At 53.2% G+C, this 18,523-nt stretch overlaps 1 protein-coding gene across 1 annotated transcript in view; it reads right to left on the minus strand.

The window, feature by feature from the left end:
* CSMD2 (CUB and Sushi multiple domains 2) overlaps window positions 1-18,523 on the minus strand; it is a 648,967-nt gene that overhangs the window by 269,246 nt on the left and 361,198 nt on the right. Inside the window, exon 13 of the mRNA XM_047793175.1 lies at window positions 4,551-4,733. Coding sequence (XP_047649131.1) covers window positions 4,551-4,733 — 183 coding nt within the window. The remainder of the gene's footprint in view (window positions 1-4,550; window positions 4,734-18,523) is intronic.

An 18,523-nucleotide genomic window follows, 5' to 3' on the forward strand; every position in this document is an offset into this window, starting at 1 on the left:
AGACTGCCCCTCCTCCCCCACGAGAATTATCTGACCCCAAATGCCAGTAGTGCTGAGGTTGAAAGTCTGATGACCCCAAGAATCAATCCATTCCTCTGTCCAGAAACGTGTGTGTATGTGTGTGTGTGTGTGTGTGTGTGTCCAGAATGGGGGGGGTGTGTGGATGGGGGAGGAATTCATGGGGGGAGGGGCAGAAGGGTGCTGGGAAGGGGCCATTTCCTGCAGTATCTTGGATGGAACACCCTCCTTGACCTCCCAACACCTCAAGGCCAGCGCTGGATCCTCTGTGACATTTTCTTTGTGCTCTCGAGGACCCACTTCTCCCTCCCTCGGTCTCTCCACGTCCAGCTGCTGATTTGTAACTCACACGCTATATGTTCCACATATTTCACACATATGCCATATACATTAGGAACTGAGCAATTAGGATTCACACCTTCTCGGGGTGGCTTGCAAGATGGCGAAGGGAAGCTTGCGTTTGTGCCGTCTTGGCATTTCTCTGGTGAAGGCTGTTTTGAAACTTCTCCTGCAAGTGGCTGCTAATGGACTGATAATTGGTTTCCTGGCTTCCTTATGAAGTGTGAAGTGTTCTGCCAGCCTGTCAACAAAGCATCAAGTGTTGTGCAAACCACTCTTAGAGTTCTTTGTATCTCCCTTCCCTTGTACCTCTTGTTGTGGAGGAATGAGTGGACAAGGCTGGATGGGAAAGCCTCCGGATTCTTCCATAAGGAAGGGGGGCGAGAGGTGCAGAGCTTCTGAGAAGGTGAAGAGGACGGATAACCTGGGGGGGCGCATTCTCATCGAGACCCCAGGCAGAGCCTGAAGAGCTCTGATGTCAATGCCTGGCGCTTGGCACAGGGTAGACGCACAGAGAATCCTGTTGGTGGATGTCACGTGGTCCTGCTGCCACTAGATTTGGAGCAGGGAGCCCTGCAGAGGTGAATTAGCCATGGAGGCAGCGAGAGTCAGAGGAAAGAAGTGGGCTCCATCTTTTCTTTCCAAATGCTTCTCACTACGAGAAACATCATCTTTAAAACCGAGATGAAAAAAAGACCATCTATGGAGCAGCTACGACTGTGAGGGCAGCTCGAAAGCCAACAAAAAGATTCTGAAGTCCCTGCTTGCTACAGGAAATGTTTTGGAACAGGAAGCAAAGAGTGCACTTGTGTCGTCTCGGCAGGGCAATTCCCGAGTAAGGAGCTGCTCGGAAGAAAATGTTTCAAGAGAAGAACAGCGACTGCTGCACACGTCTCTGGACAAGTGTTCAAAGAAATTTGAGCTGTCAAAACATCCCCCCCCCCGTCCTCTTCTAAACCCCAAAAAGGAAAGAACAGGATTGTTTGCTAAATACTGTGTTAGTATTTGTCCTGACTAATGTGTGCTAAGACGTAGGGCACTTTAAGCTGATGTTTGCTAGAAGTGGGTTTTTTTATCTTTTTTTTTTTTTTTTTTTTTTTTTTTAGGGCTGCACCTGCGGCATATGGAGGTTCCCAGGCCAGGAGTCGAACTGGAGCTGCAGCTGCCGGCCTACACCACAGCCACAGCTTATACTCGGAATCTGAGCCACATCTTCGACCTACACCACAGCTCACGGCGACGCCAGATCCTTAACCCACTGAGTGAAGCCAGGGATTGAAACTGTGTCCTCAGGGATGCTAGTCAGATTCGTTTCTGCTGAGCCACAAGGGGAACTCCTAGAAGTGCTTTTATCTGTACAATTATGAGCACATTATAAAACATAGAGACGGAAGTTACTACTTTATAGTTTTATAGATGATTACTATTTCCTTTTTTTTTTGCTTTTTTCTTTTTTAGGAGCCACACCCATGGCATATAGAAGTTCCCAGACTAGGGGTTGAATCGGAGCTGCAGCTGCTGGCCTACACCACAGCCACAGCAACCCGGGATCCAAGCCGCGTCTTTGACCTACACCACAGCTCAGGGTAACACTGGATCCTTAACCCACTGAGCGAGGCCAAGGATCGAACCTGTGCCCTCATGGATACTAGGCAGGTTCGTCAACTGCTGAGCCACGATGGGAACTCCATATAGATGCCTACTATTGATCACACACTGTAATACATTTGATCTGGGGTCAGGAGCCGAAGGTGGAAGTTTAGCATTACTCCCCGAATTACGTGCTGCTCTGAAAATGATCCACTTTAGAAAGTGGTTTCCAATTACTCATTTGTGGAACATGTGAGGACTGTCCATATCACAATTGTCTTTTCTGTAAATATGATCACAGAGGCTTAGAATTTTGGGGTTGCCCCCCTCTTGGATAGATGAGTAAACTCAATTCTGGAGAGCCGCTGCCCTGGCCATGGTCACAAAGCTGAGCCAGGACTAAGACACAGGTCTCCAGATTTTGAATCCAAAGTTCTCGCCATGCACCCGGATTTTTTTAGGACCATCTTCCACTGCCAGTTAACCGGGAGCTCCCTGAGGGCAATGCCTGAGACCTGGGGACGCATCAGCTTAGGAGCTGGGTTCTTGGTAGAGAGCTGACAGATGGCGCTCCCTTGGGACCTTGCTATGTGGCGCAAAGGCCTGGGGCCAGCTGAATCTCTCTGGCCTCCAGTGAAGCTGGCATCCCTGAGACTCAAGCTGTGTCTGTCACACCCAAATGACCAGAAAACCTGAGTGATGGGAGTACCTCGGGGATACCATTTCCCATCTCCCAGAATCACCCAGAAGAAGAAACGCCATCCTATCCCCCAGCCCAGAGTGCCTGCTCCACAGTTCCCAACAATAAGCGTCTGCCTCCTCGTCTTTATTTTAAACACAGTGAGCACCACCTCGTACCTGCCAGGATGGCGCTGCCCTCATTTCTTCTCAGCTGATTTTAAGCAGTGCTCAGCTCAGCAGAGGCTGCCAGCTTTCCTCCTGGAAACCAAGGGCACCTGCTGAACAGCACTTCTTAGTCCTCAGCCCTTACTGAAGGTTCTAGAAACTACTTCTAAGAGCCAGAGGGTCAGGTCTAGAGGGCTTGAGAGACAGTCCCCCAGGGAGCATCCTGCTACCTGCATCTCTCAGCCTGGGGGGCAGGGGACTTTATTCTCGTTCGAAGTAGCTAGCTGGCTCTGGTATTCACTTTGTCCCTGCAGCTCTTTGCACCAGAGGCCTGACCTTCTCCAGCTCTGGGTGCCTTGTTTCAGAGATGGAGGCCACTTCGCCCATGGGCCTACCCCCCACCCCCCACCCGCCACTGCTGCCTGGGACTCCTGGAGTCTGGGCCTTTGCCTACTGAAGCCCTGCCTCCAACCCTCCCTGCAGAGCACTCCACCCACCCACTTGGCCCTGGGCTCATTCCCTGGTCCCTAGCCTGCCAGCTCTGAGCTGCTCCCTGCTGATGTCCCCTGCCCTTCCTGGCCCCCCTGGCTCCCAGTGAGGCTAACACTGTCAGGCTCTCTCCTGCAATCACATCAGGTCAGAGATGGGCCGATTTCTTACAATGTTTTTTTTCAATTTGCTTCATGTGTATCTTAGAGCGATTTGATCTTTAAAACCTCTGTAAGAATTTTCACATAAACCCACCAGTCATCAAAAATGCTTGGTCAATGCAACAAAGTCATTTTTGTCTGTTTGAAAAGTACAGTCACCGTGGTTGACCCAAGTCACCAACTCACATGCCAATCTTTGTCATCTGTGACATTCCCCCGTGGTCTCCCAGCTTATGCCTTTTCCCCCTCTGGGGCGGGGGTGGGGCACATTCTCTAGGACGCAGCACCCAGAGGTCCTGAGGATCCCGGGGTCAGGCTGTCCGCCCTTCCTGGAGGGAGGCAGACTGTAAGAGATGGCAGGACATGGGGGGACGAGGGCTTGGAGATGAAGTGGTGACAGCCCGGAGAAGTAGAACCTTTGATTTCTCAACAAAGACTGAGTTTGCTCTTCCTACACGCAGCCCCCTCACCCGGGCTGGAAACCTGGGAGCCAAGACTTTGAGTATTATTTGCGCCGCAAAGTATGGTCAGACCATCCCCTGGGAAGGAAGGAAGGAAGGATTCCTGGATCTCTCTGGAGAACAGAGCCCTCAACTCCATCCCTTTCTCCCAAAGATCAACAATCCAAAGACAGCTTGAGCCCATGCCTCCCTAGATCCAAAGCAAGAGGAAATGATTGGATGGAGTATCACATATCCTGGCCAGGCCACAGATTCCGACAGGACCCAGAGGCTGGCACAGCGTCCAAGTCACCCAGACCCGCCAGTTCTTTCTACCCTGGCTCAACAGTGTGGCGTCACTGATGGCCATAAGGTGAGGAGGAAAGGAATGGGTCTGAACCTCTACCTTGCTCCTGAGGGTTACCCGGGAGAGGAAGACGGCATTGAAGAAAGCCCCCAAATTCAAGAGCAATCATCCCAGTGCTCCCCTCCACGTTACTGCCAGAAACACGGACCCAGCCAGTGACGTCGCGAGAAGAAACCAACGGAAGGACGTTGTGGTTACGATCTGCTAGGTTCCCACAGACGGGGTCCCTCGGATTAGCTAGGAAACGGCCCCCGGCCTCTCGGGGGAGACCCCGAAGTGGCCCTCTCCCCTCGCACTTACACACGCAGCCTGGCTTCTTAGCCGACCATTGGTTATTCTTTTGGCACGTGATTGCCTTCTGCCCCACCAGCTCGAAGGCAGGCTGGCACTCAAAGTGGAGGGTATCACCGTGGTGGAACCGGGAGCCTTCCCTCCGGCCGTAGGCAGGTATGCCAGGATCTCCACAGCTGCCCTGCTCGATCTCTGAAAGACAGGAAAAGAGAAAACAGAGACACATGGTGACGCCACACCTCCCGGAACTGGAGGGCGGGGCCACGGGCTCCGAGGCACCTCTGCCACCAGGCAGTGCGCGGAGAGACCAGGTGGGCACTGAATGGGCAACCCTGCACCGTCCTCTTGAAAACAGCATCCTGAGAAGTACAGGCCCTCCAGCTCTCAAATGCCAGAGCCTCCATGTCTACATAGAATGTTCCAGGTATTTGGATACTGTCATTCAGGGGAGGAGGGTCTGCATTCTTTGCGAGATGCCTGTCCTGGGAATTCTCAAGTTCACAGAGTCTGGACACTTCTTTACTGATTGGACTCTGCATTCTGATGACTAATGTCATTTGCTAGATCTTAGGCCCAGAGTCCACTCCTGAGCGGCCAAGGCAAGCGTGAGATGAGATGGCAGCAGACGCCTTGCCGTCTGCCTTTCCCCAAACAAGAGATTAAGTGAGAATCAATATTCGCCGCCTTCTGATGGGGAAGCACTTTCATGAAGATGTATTTTTAATTCAATTTGAGCTGGGAGCAGGTAAAAGGAAGCAAATGACTCATTCAGTATGCTTTTAAAGTTCATGTGATTCGCCCACTGGTGAGTCAAGACAGGGAAGGGGTTTCCTGAGACAGCTGGAGGGGGGAGTCTGGACTCAGGGAGCATGTCGGCATAGCTACCTTGTGGGGGAGTCAATCAGGACCTAGCTGCTCCAGGCGGGGCGTCTGTCCTGGCCAAGTCCCTGCCTGCAGTTTCCTCCAGAATCGCCTCCCACCACTCCCTCCACCAGCCCCCATGCACCTGCATGATGCTGTGAGATGAACGGCAGGGGGTGGGAGGAGGGGCAGAGGTGGGAGGGGAGGAAGCAGGAGAGAGTGGGGGCGGGGGAGGAGCTCTGCCCCAGGGAGGCAGGTACCTGCAGGAAGGCCAGGGAGTCCTGAATGAAGTGACAGATAGAGAGGTGGGGACCGCAGGATGAGGGAGAGAGGGGGCGGGATCATCGAGGGGGTTTTGGACACCTTCCCAGGAATGTATGGCCAAAGGGACCCTGTCTTTTCCGTGGACACCATCACAAGCTGTCAGGAGCCACAGTCCCCGAAGTTGCTGGGCGTGGCCCTGACAGGCGTGACTCTGCCAAAGCTTTCTTGCCACAGCTGTTGGGCCCCATGGGCTGGTCAGGTGAGCCTGGAGCACTGCCTGCTTTATATGCACGGGCTCTTGACTGTCACGTTCATGGTACCCCCAAAACCAGGGCCTCCAGCCCTCTGCTGAGAGCTGGCAGAACAAGGCATTCTTTGGCTGGGAGTGTGTGTGTGAGTGTGTGTGTGTGTGTGTGTGTGTGTGTGTGTGTCTTCTAAGTCGAACAGCGAGAGTCCTCAGGTGTCTGTGCCCAGGCACCAGGCCTGAGGACTCAGGTCCGGGTCAGCTCACCCACCTCTCATCTCATATGTGCCCTTGGCCTCTCCTCTGCACACACACCTGAAAGCACAACTGAACCCTTCTCTGAAGCTGGGTCTTCTCTGGCCAGGGCTGGGAGAGGGTAGCCAACGATGGGAAGGTAGCCCCTTTGCTCCAGGTCCCAGAGCCCCAGGGGGCCTGAAGGAAAGGCAGAGGGGCCTCCGGGACAAGTCAGCCTGGAGACTCGAGCAGCAAAGCCTCCTTCTTCCGGGTCTTCCCTGAAATGTTCGCTTTGGGATGCCAGGCCCCGGCAAGGACTATCTGTGCGGGCATTCCAAGACCTGGAGACGGTTCCCCAGTGTTGGAAGACAGAGCTGGCGCTTACTGCCTGGGCTGGGACTCCAATTTAAGGTGTCCTGGTGAGGCCGCAGCATGCTGTCAAAGATGTAAATGGGAGCTCCACCTGCCTGCATCCCATGTCTCAGGTGTGATCAGCCCAAGAGAACAAGCATCCTGAGGAGGAGGAAGGAAGCAGCCTGGCCCTCCCCTCTCCCTGTGGGGGCCAGTTTCTCCTGGCTTCTGTGTGATCAGAGCATATAATGAGCACCTACTGTGGGCCAGTCCCTGCGCTAGACACTTGAGACCTGGATGTGGGCTCTGGTCTCCAGGACTGAACAATCTAGACAAGGAAGCAGGTATTTGCTTCTGAATCACAGGGTGATTCCTGCCATGGATGCACCCAGGAGGAGCTCCGGACCCAAACTTGGAGGGTGGGCTGGAAATAGGGTGCGGAGAGTGAGGCATTAACCTAGGGCACAACATTTTAGAGTGCACCCCAAACTCAGCACATAAGACAAATAATATCTTAGCGGAATTTTTTTCTTTTTTTTTTTAGAAAATCAAAATTGACACACATAAATCCAGCATGAAGGAAAATACCAGAACTTAATATAAAGACCACATTGGATGCAACACTTACACAACTCACCTCACTTGCCTCACCCTAGACCTGGCCACCAGAACCTGCCATTATTGAAATGTTGAGTTTTTATCATGGCTATTTTGCTTTAATCTTGATTTTTGAAAAATAGTACATTAAAATAGTATTTAATGACTGAGCTTTTTGATGCCTTCCTTAAAATTATACCCAAGGCGAGGGCCTCTTTCACCTCAGCCCCGTCCCAGCCCTGGCATCAGTGAGGGCTTCTTGGAGGAGGTGATGTCTAAGCTGAGGCCTGAAGTCTGTGCAGGCATCAGCAGGTGAAAGGAATAAGTGGGAAATCACTGCAGCATTATTTACAATGGCCAAGACATGGAAACAACTAAGGTGGCCCTGATAGGTGATGAACAGGTCAACAAAATGTGCCATACATATGTGATGGGATATTTTTCAGCCACAAACAAGAGGGAATCCTGCCGTCTGTGACACAGATGGACCCTGAGGACACGACACTAAGTGTAATAAGTCTGAGAAACACAAATACTGGATAATATCATTTATATGTGGAATCTAAAAAAAACCAAACTCACGGAAACAGAGAGTAGGACAGTGATTGCCAAAGGTCGAGTGGGGGCAGGGGTGGAACAGGTGCAGGTTAAGGGTACAAAGTTCCAGTCACAAGATAAACCAGTGGGAGGGCGGATGGGACGTACAGCGTGGTGCCTCTGGTTAACAACCCTGAATTGTGCATCTGGAAGTTGCTAAAAGTGTAGATCTTAAAAGTTCTCAACCTCTCCCCCGCAACGTACACACAGGAATTGCAAGGTGATGGGGTGTATGTGTTAATTCACCCATCGTGGTCATCAGTTCACAACACACACACACACACACACACACACACACACACACAGTCTTTTTAGGGCGGCACCCACAGCATATGGAGGTTCCCAGGTTAGGGGTTGAATGAGAGCTGTAGCTGCCGGCCTACTCCACAGCCAGAGCAATGTGGGATCCGAGCCATGTTTGTGACCCACACCACAGCTCACGGCAACGCCGGATCCTTAACCCCCTGAGTGAGGCCAGGGATTGAACCTGCATCCTCATGGATACTAGTTGGGTTCATGAACCACTGAGCCATGATGGCAACTCCATCATTTCACAATATATGCATGTATCGATACGACATGTTGTCCACCTTAAATTTACACAATGATATATGTTAATTATATTTCAATAAAGCTGAGAAAAAAAGGAAGTCATGAGTGGGGAGGGGCGAGGAAGGGCCCTTCAGGTGGGGGAAGAGTCACAGAGGTCAGAGGGCTGGTAGGACTGCAGAGGTAGCAGTGATGATAACTAAGCAATCCTTATGATCATAACCAACTTTGGTTAGAGAACTGATTGCTCAGTCGCTATTACGTGCCAGCAGCCCCTCTGAGCACTTTACATACAATGATTCATGCCATCCCTATGGTACAATTGTGAGCAGGGCACTACTATCCCCGTTTTAAAGGTGAGGAAACTGAGGCACAGAGCGGTCATGAAATTATCCAAGGTCACAGAGCTAGGAAATGGTGAATCTGAGGTCCAAACTCAGGTTGTATGGTTCCAGGGCTCTTAACCACCATGCCACCTTCTATAAGGTGATGGGAAATGAGGCTGGCAAAGGTACCCATGAAAAGGACTGTGCTGTGGGGGGTGTCAAGAACATTCCATCCCACTGGGCTTTTCATAGTGTGTATTTTAAAAGATCACCCTGACTGCTGCCTGGAGAATGGTCTGGGGGTTGCAAGTCTGAAGGTGAGGAGATCACTCATTCACTCAACAAGCATCTGGGTGCCTACCTAGTGTGAGCCACTGTGCTGGGCATGGGGGGGTGTATAGTGGTGAACAAGGCAGACACAGGCCCTGCCACCATGGAGCTTCCATCCTAGTGGGAGGCTCGCAACAATCTGGGAGCTGTTTTGCTGGCCTCCTGGACTGGGCAGGGGTCCCAGAAGCTTGGAGAAGAATGAATTTCAGGAAGGAGACCAACAGCATTAGATGTGGCAGGGAAGCTTAGAAAGGACCAGAAAGCAGGTCAGTGGGAGGAGTGCACTGGACACTGGCAGGCATCTGGATGTAAGGATGGGGCTGGCACTGGACGGGAGAAGAGGAAGACGATGCAGGAAAAGATGACTTGTAGAGAAGGCGTTTCTTGGAGAGAAGTCAGGTGGCAACTTAGGAGGAATATGGTCTGCGAGGGGCAACTGAGCAGGCGTTTTAAGGTCGAAGAAGCTTGACCATAATTACATTCTAGGGAAGGGGGAGAGAGACAGAGAGAGAGAGAGAGAAACAGAGGGACGGAGGGAGAGAAAGAATATGAATGAATGGGAGAAGCTGGATGGTGAACTGAAGATGCGGAGGAGAGATGAGGAGTGACAGCCTGAGACTGGGGGAAGGCCTGGGACCAGAGCCACTGGGGGCCTCGCCTTAGAGACCAGGAAACTCTCCTTCCGTTGTGATGGGGGAAGGGGGAAGAGATGACCAGGAGGAGCTCTTGGGTAGGAGGGCAGGCGGCTGAAGAAGACCCTGTGATGACACAGGCTCTACGTTCCGAGTGGAAGAGGAGGAGGAGGTGTCATGGTCTTTGCTAAAGGTGAGGGGACCAGTTGTGGGGAAAAGGATGCAACGTCGACAAGAATGTCTGTACCAGGCAGACACTGGCGCAGACGGGAGCGGAAGAATCACACCCGGATGGACAGCCAGGGACCCCAGGGGGCCGCGGAGGGCAGCGACGACTTGTTGACAGGGGCATCTCTAAGCAGAGCTGTGTGGCTTGGTTTCTGTGCACGAGAAGCAACGGAAGGGTGGGGGTGGGCAGGCAGGGAGGATATGGTTCAAAGAAGGGCTGATGTGTAATGGGGCTTAGGTGAAAGGAGGAAAGACGTGAACAGAGTGAGAGGGGATGGGATGGAGAGGCCAAGAGAAGGAAGGCGAACGGGAATAGAGGCAGGAATGAGTGGAGGCGCAGAAGGGCCGAGGGGCCCCAGAGCAGGATGGGTGGGGTCAGGGCTTCAGAGGCACGGGAGAGCAGAGTCTGCATGGCCAGGAGGTGAGAAAACTGAGAGGCAAGGTGACAGTAAGATGTGGGGCGGACAGGGAGAGACTGGAGACATCGATGAGGAGGGTAGCGACGGCAGAGGCGGTGACAGGTCAGGTCAAAAGCGAAGGGTTTGCACAAGGGTGGAACAGCACCAGAGAGTGAGCACAGGAGCCCAGCTCTCCAATGTGAAGTTCATGGGGTCGGCAGGCACGAGCGTCCAGTGCTGGAGAGGGCTGCTGGTAACGGTGATCTCGGGGGAGGTCAGGTTTAAGGGTGCATTTGGCAAAGAGGTTCAAGGTGTTGGAGAGGGGCCTGTGCAGACCACAGAGCCAGGGCTGGGTGCAGGAGGGGGAGAGGAAGAACAGAGCAGGGAGGTTTGAGAGTTGGAGAGCTCCTTTCAGGAAGGCAAGGGGATTGGCTTCTGGCCCCCAGATACCCCTTGTCCTCTTCTGGATCTTCCCTCCAAGCCCAGAGCCAACCCCTGCTGGGAGCACTCGGGAACCAAGCCCCCCTGGCCTCCTGCAAGGGGCTTCCTGGACCTGCCAGAAAGGGCACTTGGCGGTGACCCTCCTGGCCAAGTGCTCACCAAACCCAATGTCAGGGTCCAGAACTGCAAATCCATAAGCCAGATTTTGACTTGGAGAAAATTATGCATGCAGTTTCCTGTTATCTGGCTTAAGAGAATTTCACTTTACAAGTGTTACTCTCTCTCTCTCTCTCTCTGTGTGTGTGTGTCTTTCTCTCTCCTGCCTACCAGAAGCAAGCTGAGCAGCAGGAGACGCATGCTTCAAAGACCCTCAGAATTCCATCACGACCCGGCTCTGCAGCTCAGCGGATCTGCTTCCCCCTTCTCGGCTGTTTCATTCCTATCATCTGTGATCAACCTTACTGTCTTCTCCCCAGGTTTTTCAATTTCTAACACCAAATTGGAATCCTCTTGTACGACAACGTCCGCAGAGAAGGAACTGCATCTGTGTCTCTATAAATTCACTATCTGATGTGCTCCAAGAAGGGACAGCGCCGGAGGGAGAGGGGAGGCCAAGCGTGGGCTGCAACTGGCAGCCTCTCCGATAGGGTGGGACTTCGTATGTTCCTTCGTCCATTCCCTGTTCCCTCAGCCTGGGTCACAGCTTCCTCTCCTCCCCAATGTCACACGGCTGACTGCTCCCGCTATAGACTTCAGCTTAAGATGTCACCTTCCCAAAGATGCCTTCCCTGCCATGCTTCTTAGAGGTGCCCCTTTTCCTTTGTTCCCTTGCACTCCAGTCTTTTCCTTTGTAGCACCGATTGCCCTTTGCACGTGTGCATCTGTTCATTTACTGTTCCAGGCACTGCAGGTATGGAAGGTGGGAAAAAGGGCGAACTCTGCCCTTCTGGAGCCTACTGTCTGCTGGGCACTGGGGACAAGCAGATTCACCATCTCAGCCCCCTGGCATCCTGCTGGCTGCCAGGTTGGCCTCCTCCTTTCTCATTCCCCTCCCGCCCACTGTCCCCACAAGCCCCGTGGAGGCAGGCTTCGGCTATTTGTTGCTGATCACTTAGCACAGTGCCCGGGGCACAGAGAGTGCGCTGCTCAAGGTGTGAGCACGGCTGATATGCGTTGCACGGGAACTGTGCCAAACACCATGCTCGGTGCTAAAGATACAGAGCTGCCTGACCTCGGACAACTCACAGTCAGGTGACTCTACAGATAGTTACAGTGTAAGGGATGCGAGCCAGGAGCGGGTGGGTGCAGGGGAGACAGCTCTGGTCTCAGGCTGGGGCTGGGAGAGGAAGAAAGGCTTTGGGGAGCTTGCTCAGGTAGCCAGGGAATCAGCCTGGATTCTGCCCTCCTCTCCCCACCACTGCAGCCCTCGCCAACCCCCTCCTGGTGGCTCTCCTCCCCTGACCCTCTGCTCTCTATCCCTCCCCTCACTGTCTCTTTCAGTTTCTCATCTGGCGAGACCTTTGGCGAGAGCTGTTCCCTTGCCTCTTCCCTCTACTCGCGAGATTGCTCAGAAACAAAGCCCCCATCAGAGTGTGTCCTGCTCCGTGACTTGTCCACGGCTTCCCACGATGCACAGTGAAAACCCTAACTCCTTGGCATATAGTCCCTGCGCCTACCCCTCCTACCCCAGCCTCATCCCTGTCCATCTCCGGCCTTGAGATTTACACCCCACAAAACCGAGCCCCCTCTTGGGAGGCACAACAGGGCCCTGATGTCAGAAGGTCCCTGAGCAGTGCCCTGGCTCCGATGCTCAGTGGTAGCCCTTGGGCCCCTTCCTCATCCTGAGTCCTAGTTTTGTCACCTATCATAGGGACATGGTAATTATGACAGCCGCCTTGCCCTGCAGGGTTGTTTTGAGGATTAAATCGGTTGAGGTATGGAAGACAGTTGTCAAAACGTCTGGCCCATGGCATGTAACCAGTAACGAGGAAGTGTTTCCTTGTGGTCACTGCTGTCCTGATGGTGGCAGAACCCAGCCGGCTCCCGTGCGGCTCTACCTTGGTGCCTGCTATACTCTCCCCCGGAATGAACACCCCTGCTTGTCTGCCAGGCAGAATTGTCTTTCAGTGTCAGCTCAAGTGCGTCCCTTGGGCTGTCCCCTGGAGTCACCCAGACAGGTTTAGGAGAGCTCTCTCTCACTCCCAGCCTCCCTGGACAAATTTTTTTTTTTTTTTATTTCGGGGAATGATTAGAAGTTCAATGTGGCAGGATGTGACCATGAGAAGAGATGAGGTTAGAGGAGACCGTTAAGAGCTGGGATCAGCTCCTCAAAGCCGAGGTCCCACCCGCTCTGCTCTGTTTCTCCAGAGCCAAGCACAGTGTCTTAGGCATCCGGGGGCGCCAGAACCAGGATGCTCAACCAGCATAGATGCCTGACGAGGGACCAGGACGTCTGTGGTGCATTAAGATGACTTCCGGGCATGCCTGGATCTCCAGGATTTCCTTAGAACCACATCCCACTCGCCTTTCCTGCTGATGATGGGAAGGGCACCAGCAGGCAAGACAGAAAGATTACGTGTGTGCCCCTCGGGGTATCTGTGCACGTCCTGTGAGCACAGTGCTCACGAAGGGGATGGATATGTGAGCGGATCAAGTAGGTGACATTCTTCCCTCCCCTCTCCTTCCCGCACCACACAGTTAGGGGTGGGTCATAGGCTGAAGGAGGTTGGGAAACCGGGTGAATGCGGTAAATATACACACGGAGACCATCCAGGCTGCCGCCAAGCTGTCTGCATTAGCGCCACATGGGAGCTTGCCATTTGCAAAAGCCCCTGTTTAGAGAGTAGATCTTTCTCTCTCTCTCTATATATATATATAAAAACACACACACACACACATATATATATATATATATATATCTTTTTTTTGCTTTTTTAAGGGCCGCACCCATGGCATATGGAGGTTCCCAGGCTAGGGATCCAATCGGAGCTACAGTTGCTGGACACACCACAGCTCACAGTGATGCCAGATCCTCAACCCACTGAGGGAGGCCAGGGATCGAACTTGCAACCTCACAGTTCCTAGTTAGATTCATTTCCACTGCGCCGCAACAGCAACTCCCAGAGAGTCGATCTCTTTAATAATGACTTTCTGCCAAACATTAATGGTACAGCATCCTCTGCCCCCAGACTCAAGAGAGATTCAGGCATAGCTTGCGTCCCACTGGGCCATCTGGACAGGAGGCAGCTGCCGCCTGTATCTAGTGAACCTCTAGCTCCCACTGCCTGAGAACGCTTTAAGGATATTATGGAAATCCAGTGAGCATCTGAGGAACATGCTTTGTGTTGTTCCTGGGTGAAGTTAGAAAGTTTGGGCCTCTCAGCTTCTCGGGATAAAGAAGAGGCAGAGGTCCTGACACGGCAGACCTGAGGCTGAAAATGGCCATGAGCTTGACCTTCTGATAGGAGGAAAGGCAGAATCTGAAAAGGAGTGGAGTCAGGATGCCGGCCTGCTGCCCCTGGCCTCCTTTCAAGCCCAGGTCCAGTGCCAACTCCTTCAGGAGGTGCCCTTGTGCCACCTCTGGGGTTCAGTTCTGGACGAGGGGACAAGACACCGCTGGCAGGGGAGTTAGGCTTGACTGTCTTCTTCCCTGCTTGCGCTCAAACTTTATCCTGCAGAGGTTTTAGCTTCAACTCTAGGCACACGTCCGCTTTCTAAGTTGGCCTACCCTCGCTCTCAGGGATGTCGGGCCAACTCCTCTCCATCCTTCAAACGAGTCTCAGTCTCAGACACAGATCCTCTAGGGAGCCTTCCTGATGCCCTAAGGGACGGTTAGCCACCCTTCCTTGATAGCCCCCCCCCCCGCCCCCTTCCTGGCCCTTCCTGGATGCTGGTGAAGACAATGGCTTGGGTCAAGGCATCAATTGTGTTGTTATCCATGTGGGCTCTCGTAGTCTAAACAGAGTCTGCAACACACAATGGGAGCCTAGAAGGAGTTGGATACACAGGGGACCTTACTTCCCACACAAGTCCCCTGGACTCTTGGGGCCTCCTTTCTGCGTGATCTCTACCACCCTGCTCCTCCAGATCTCCAGAGTCAGGGCCCCTGCTCCTTCCTCCCCTGGGCTGGCCTCCCAGATTTAGCATGAGGCTGCCAGATTCCAGGCTCCAAGTCAGGAAGCGAGGAGACTCCCAGATTGATGCTAAAACTTGTTAGCAAGTTGTATGTAATTTTATAATGTTTCTGGTAAGTGCTAATTGCCTGTTCCTTAAATATTTCTTGTTCTGCTGGGAAGCAGAGCATTTGCAACTACGAATGCATTTCCTACAGCTGGCTGCCCTCATGGAGGGGGCCTGGGTTTCTAGGCTCTGAGGACTCAGATATTGATGGAGCTGAAGTGCTGTCCCTGACCCCAATGTGGGATTGTGACAGGCAGAACCAGAGGAATTTCTGGAAACTAAATCCTGAACTTTTCCCACCCAGGGGCTCACACTGTTAACAGTGTTAAAAGGGGCAGCTGGAGGCGGGGTACAATGACACAGGGCCCCCTGCCTGTCCCTGGGGCAGAGGTGGTGTGGATGCTGATGGGGCCGTGTGTGCCTGGGGGCATGTGTATGCCCTCAGATGTATCCTGCCACCTGCAGAACATCTGCATCTCTGCCACTTTCTCATCCTTGGGCCAAGGTGTCTGTTCTGATGAAATCCCCCGGGAGCTGGAGTAAAAGGAGGGCTATGATGGGGGCAGAGGTCATTCGGAAGCTTTGAGTCGCGAGTGCAGGCTGGAGGAAGAGCTGCAGGACCAGGGAAACAGCAGAGGGGAGCTGGCCTTTGAACTGAATGTTTACAAAATCCAGGCCTATCCTGGGGTCTCAATGCACGAGTCCACTCGCGAGCCCTGTATGATGAATGTTCCCCAGCCCTTCTTCGCAGATGAGAAAACTCAGGCTCAGGGACGTGGAGGGATGGGCTGACGATCACACAGAGCTGATGGCAGAACAGAGTATAAATCCGGTTCATCTGACCCCAGGCCTATGGGGACAGTGGAGAATGTGGGCTCTTGGCACCTGAGTCCTGAGAGGTGGGAAAGCAGGTCAAAAGGGGATTGAGAGGGGGTTGAGGAAGGGCTCCCGATTGTGCCTGAGTAAAAAGTCATTACAATTTAAGCACATATTGTGTGCCAGGTGCTGGGCGAGGCCCTGTAAAACTAGATAGATTAATAAAAGGTAATGTGTTTAGAACGGGTTCAGGAGCCAGAATTTGGCTTAGAATAATCATCACAGAGGGCCTCATATGCCACGTCAATGATTGTGGTTTATCCTGAAAGTAGTGCGAAGTCGTCATTAAGTTATTTTGTTTGTTTGTTTGTTTTGTTTTGTTTCTTTTTTTTAAGTAGCAGGGAACTGTGCCAGATCTGGAGTCTAGGAAGATCCCTGTGTTGTATGAGGCAGGTGGGTCGGGTGGGGGTGGGGAGAGGTTTGGACTCAGGGATGCTGGGTAGGAGGAGGGTGTCATCACTCAGGTGAGTGGTAACGAGGGCTTCAGCCACGTCAGTGACACAGGAGCTGGGTCGCTGTAGAGGGAGAACTGACGGAGTCTGGGGACAGAGTCAGCAGTGGGAGAGGGAGAAGGAGGAGGTGGAGATGAGGCTGAGTGATGGCGTGGATGGTACAGCTGATGGGGACTCGGGGGCAGGGGGTATGGGGGTCCAGGTGGAGATGGAGAGCTTGGTTTTGGATGGTGTTAATGGACTGAGCGAGTGTCTCCCCCACATTCATATGTTGAAGCCCTACTCCTGGTGTGGCTGTACTTAGAGACAGGGACTCAAAGTTAAACTAGGTCATGGGGGTGGGGGCTGATCTGAGAGGATTAGTGCCCTTACAGGAAAAGACAACAGCAAACTGCACTCTTTCCCTCCCTCCCTGTGCACAGACTTAGGAAAGGCCATGTGGGGACATGGTGAGAAGGCAGCCATCTGCAAGCCAGAAAGACACCTGGCAGCCCTCTGAAGCTAGCCCAGGCCAGAAACGGAATCAGCCAGAAACTTGGTCTTGGCCTCCTAGTCTTCAGAATCATGAGAAAGCAAATTTCTGTTATTCAGGCTACCTGGTCTATGCTGTTTCGTTATGGCAGCCAGAACAGACCCAAGGCAGGTGGGCTGGGCCTGAGCTGTCTGAGGCGGGGGGCTACGTAAGATGAGTCACAGGTTGATACACAAGTGGGGAGCAGAGCTGGAGGTCACCAGGGCTTAGGCTGAGGTCGAAGCTGTGGGAGTAAGATGTGATCGATGGTGGGAAGTTCTAGAAAAAGAGGGATGAGTGCTGAGCACAGAGGCTGAGGGGGCAGGACCTTTGAGGGGAGAGCCGGGAAGGTGGAGGGGACCCAGAGGGCCGCAGGGAGAAAGGCTCGGAGCAGGTGGGAGGGACACTGTCATGTCAGGCCCTAGGGAACCCAACACCTACCTGCTCCACAGAAGAGGACACCTCACCATGAAGGCGTGAGACTCGTGGGTGTCACCTTCACACACAAGGTCAAAGGGACAAGAAGGGAAAGGCAGGCCCATCCTGACATTGAACCCTTCCCAGGCTTCTCTTCCTGCTGGACAAGGTGTGGCCTCCTCACAAGGCCCTGAGGCCCTGGGTGACTGGGGTCTGCCTCCTGCACCTTCTGCCTCCACATCCTACACGGTGGCCCCCACGAATCAGCTCCTTTCCCAGCCAGTCTGGGGATTGACGGTGAGGCAGGAACCCAGGACTGGGGCTATCAGAGCAAGCTCCGGCCACCCGGGGGACAGGCAGGGAGCCACATGTCCCAGCAGAGGAGGATACACCCTAGGGAGGAGGGCAGCGGTCATCACGGGACTTTAGCAGCTCCTCGGGACGGCCCCTCTGTGCCAGGCACTGTGCCAGGAGACTCCTGTCATCTCATTTCCTAACACTAGCTACCAATGCGATACAGTCAGCATTGCCAGCTCCATTTTATGGGTTACGGGCTCGGAGAGACCTCGTGACCAGCCTAAGGCCACGTAGCTGGGGGCCAGACTGGGATGCGCCTGCTCTGGTCCCATCCGAGTCCTTCCTGTCTTCACAGAACCTGCTGCCTCTGTGCACAGAACCGTGTAGCCCCTATAGGTTAGCGAGGCCTCTAAATGCCCATGCTCTCTTTCTTCCTAATTTGTGACACCACACATTAGGAGGAGTCCAGCCCACACCTAGCCCATGACCAGCAGTCACGCAGGGTATGTTTTTAAGTCCAGTGTCTGTTGCTCCTACCCTAACCTCAGCGCCGAGCCTAGTACTGGTCACGCGACAGGAGCTCAGTCAATACTGACTGAGTGCAATGGATAAATGAACTGACAAACAAAACCCCCACCTCCAGTAACAAGGAACCTGGGCTTGTGATATGTGTGTGGCCCATGTGGGGCAAAGCCTTGGCGTCCATAAAGATTTTACAAGGAATTGAAACTCTATAGCTTTGGGAGACTTCTGGTTTAAGTGAAAATCATGGGCTTTGAAGTCAGAGAGACCCAGGATTGAATCTGGACTCTGCCAGGTCCCACGCTTCCCTGTGACCCTGGGCAGGTGACATGCCCTCTGAGTCTCTGGTTCCTCTTCTATGAAAGAGCAGCTGTCACACAGCCGTGAGTGTTGAATGAGATGCAACGTCCTGATCAAACTAGTGCTGAGCTATGGACCCCCTCTTACAAAAAGGCTTAGAGGAGGAGAAGAGGTGACATGGAGCAGGGTCAGCACCCTCCCTGCTGGGCACCCCCATCCCACCTCCTCAGGGGTCCCCAAGGGCACCCCAAGTCTTTGCGTGACACTGTTGGAAAACCTGGAGACGATGAACATGCAGCTTCTGGAACACGAAGGCTCTCAACAAGTATGTCCCTTCCTCTTGCAGTGAAATCACACCAAACAAGTCTAATTCCTC

Source organism: Phacochoerus africanus, chromosome 8, assembly GCF_016906955.1.
Source record: "Phacochoerus africanus isolate WHEZ1 chromosome 8, ROS_Pafr_v1, whole genome shotgun sequence".
NCBI lineage: Eukaryota > Metazoa > Chordata > Mammalia > Artiodactyla > Suidae > Phacochoerus > Phacochoerus africanus.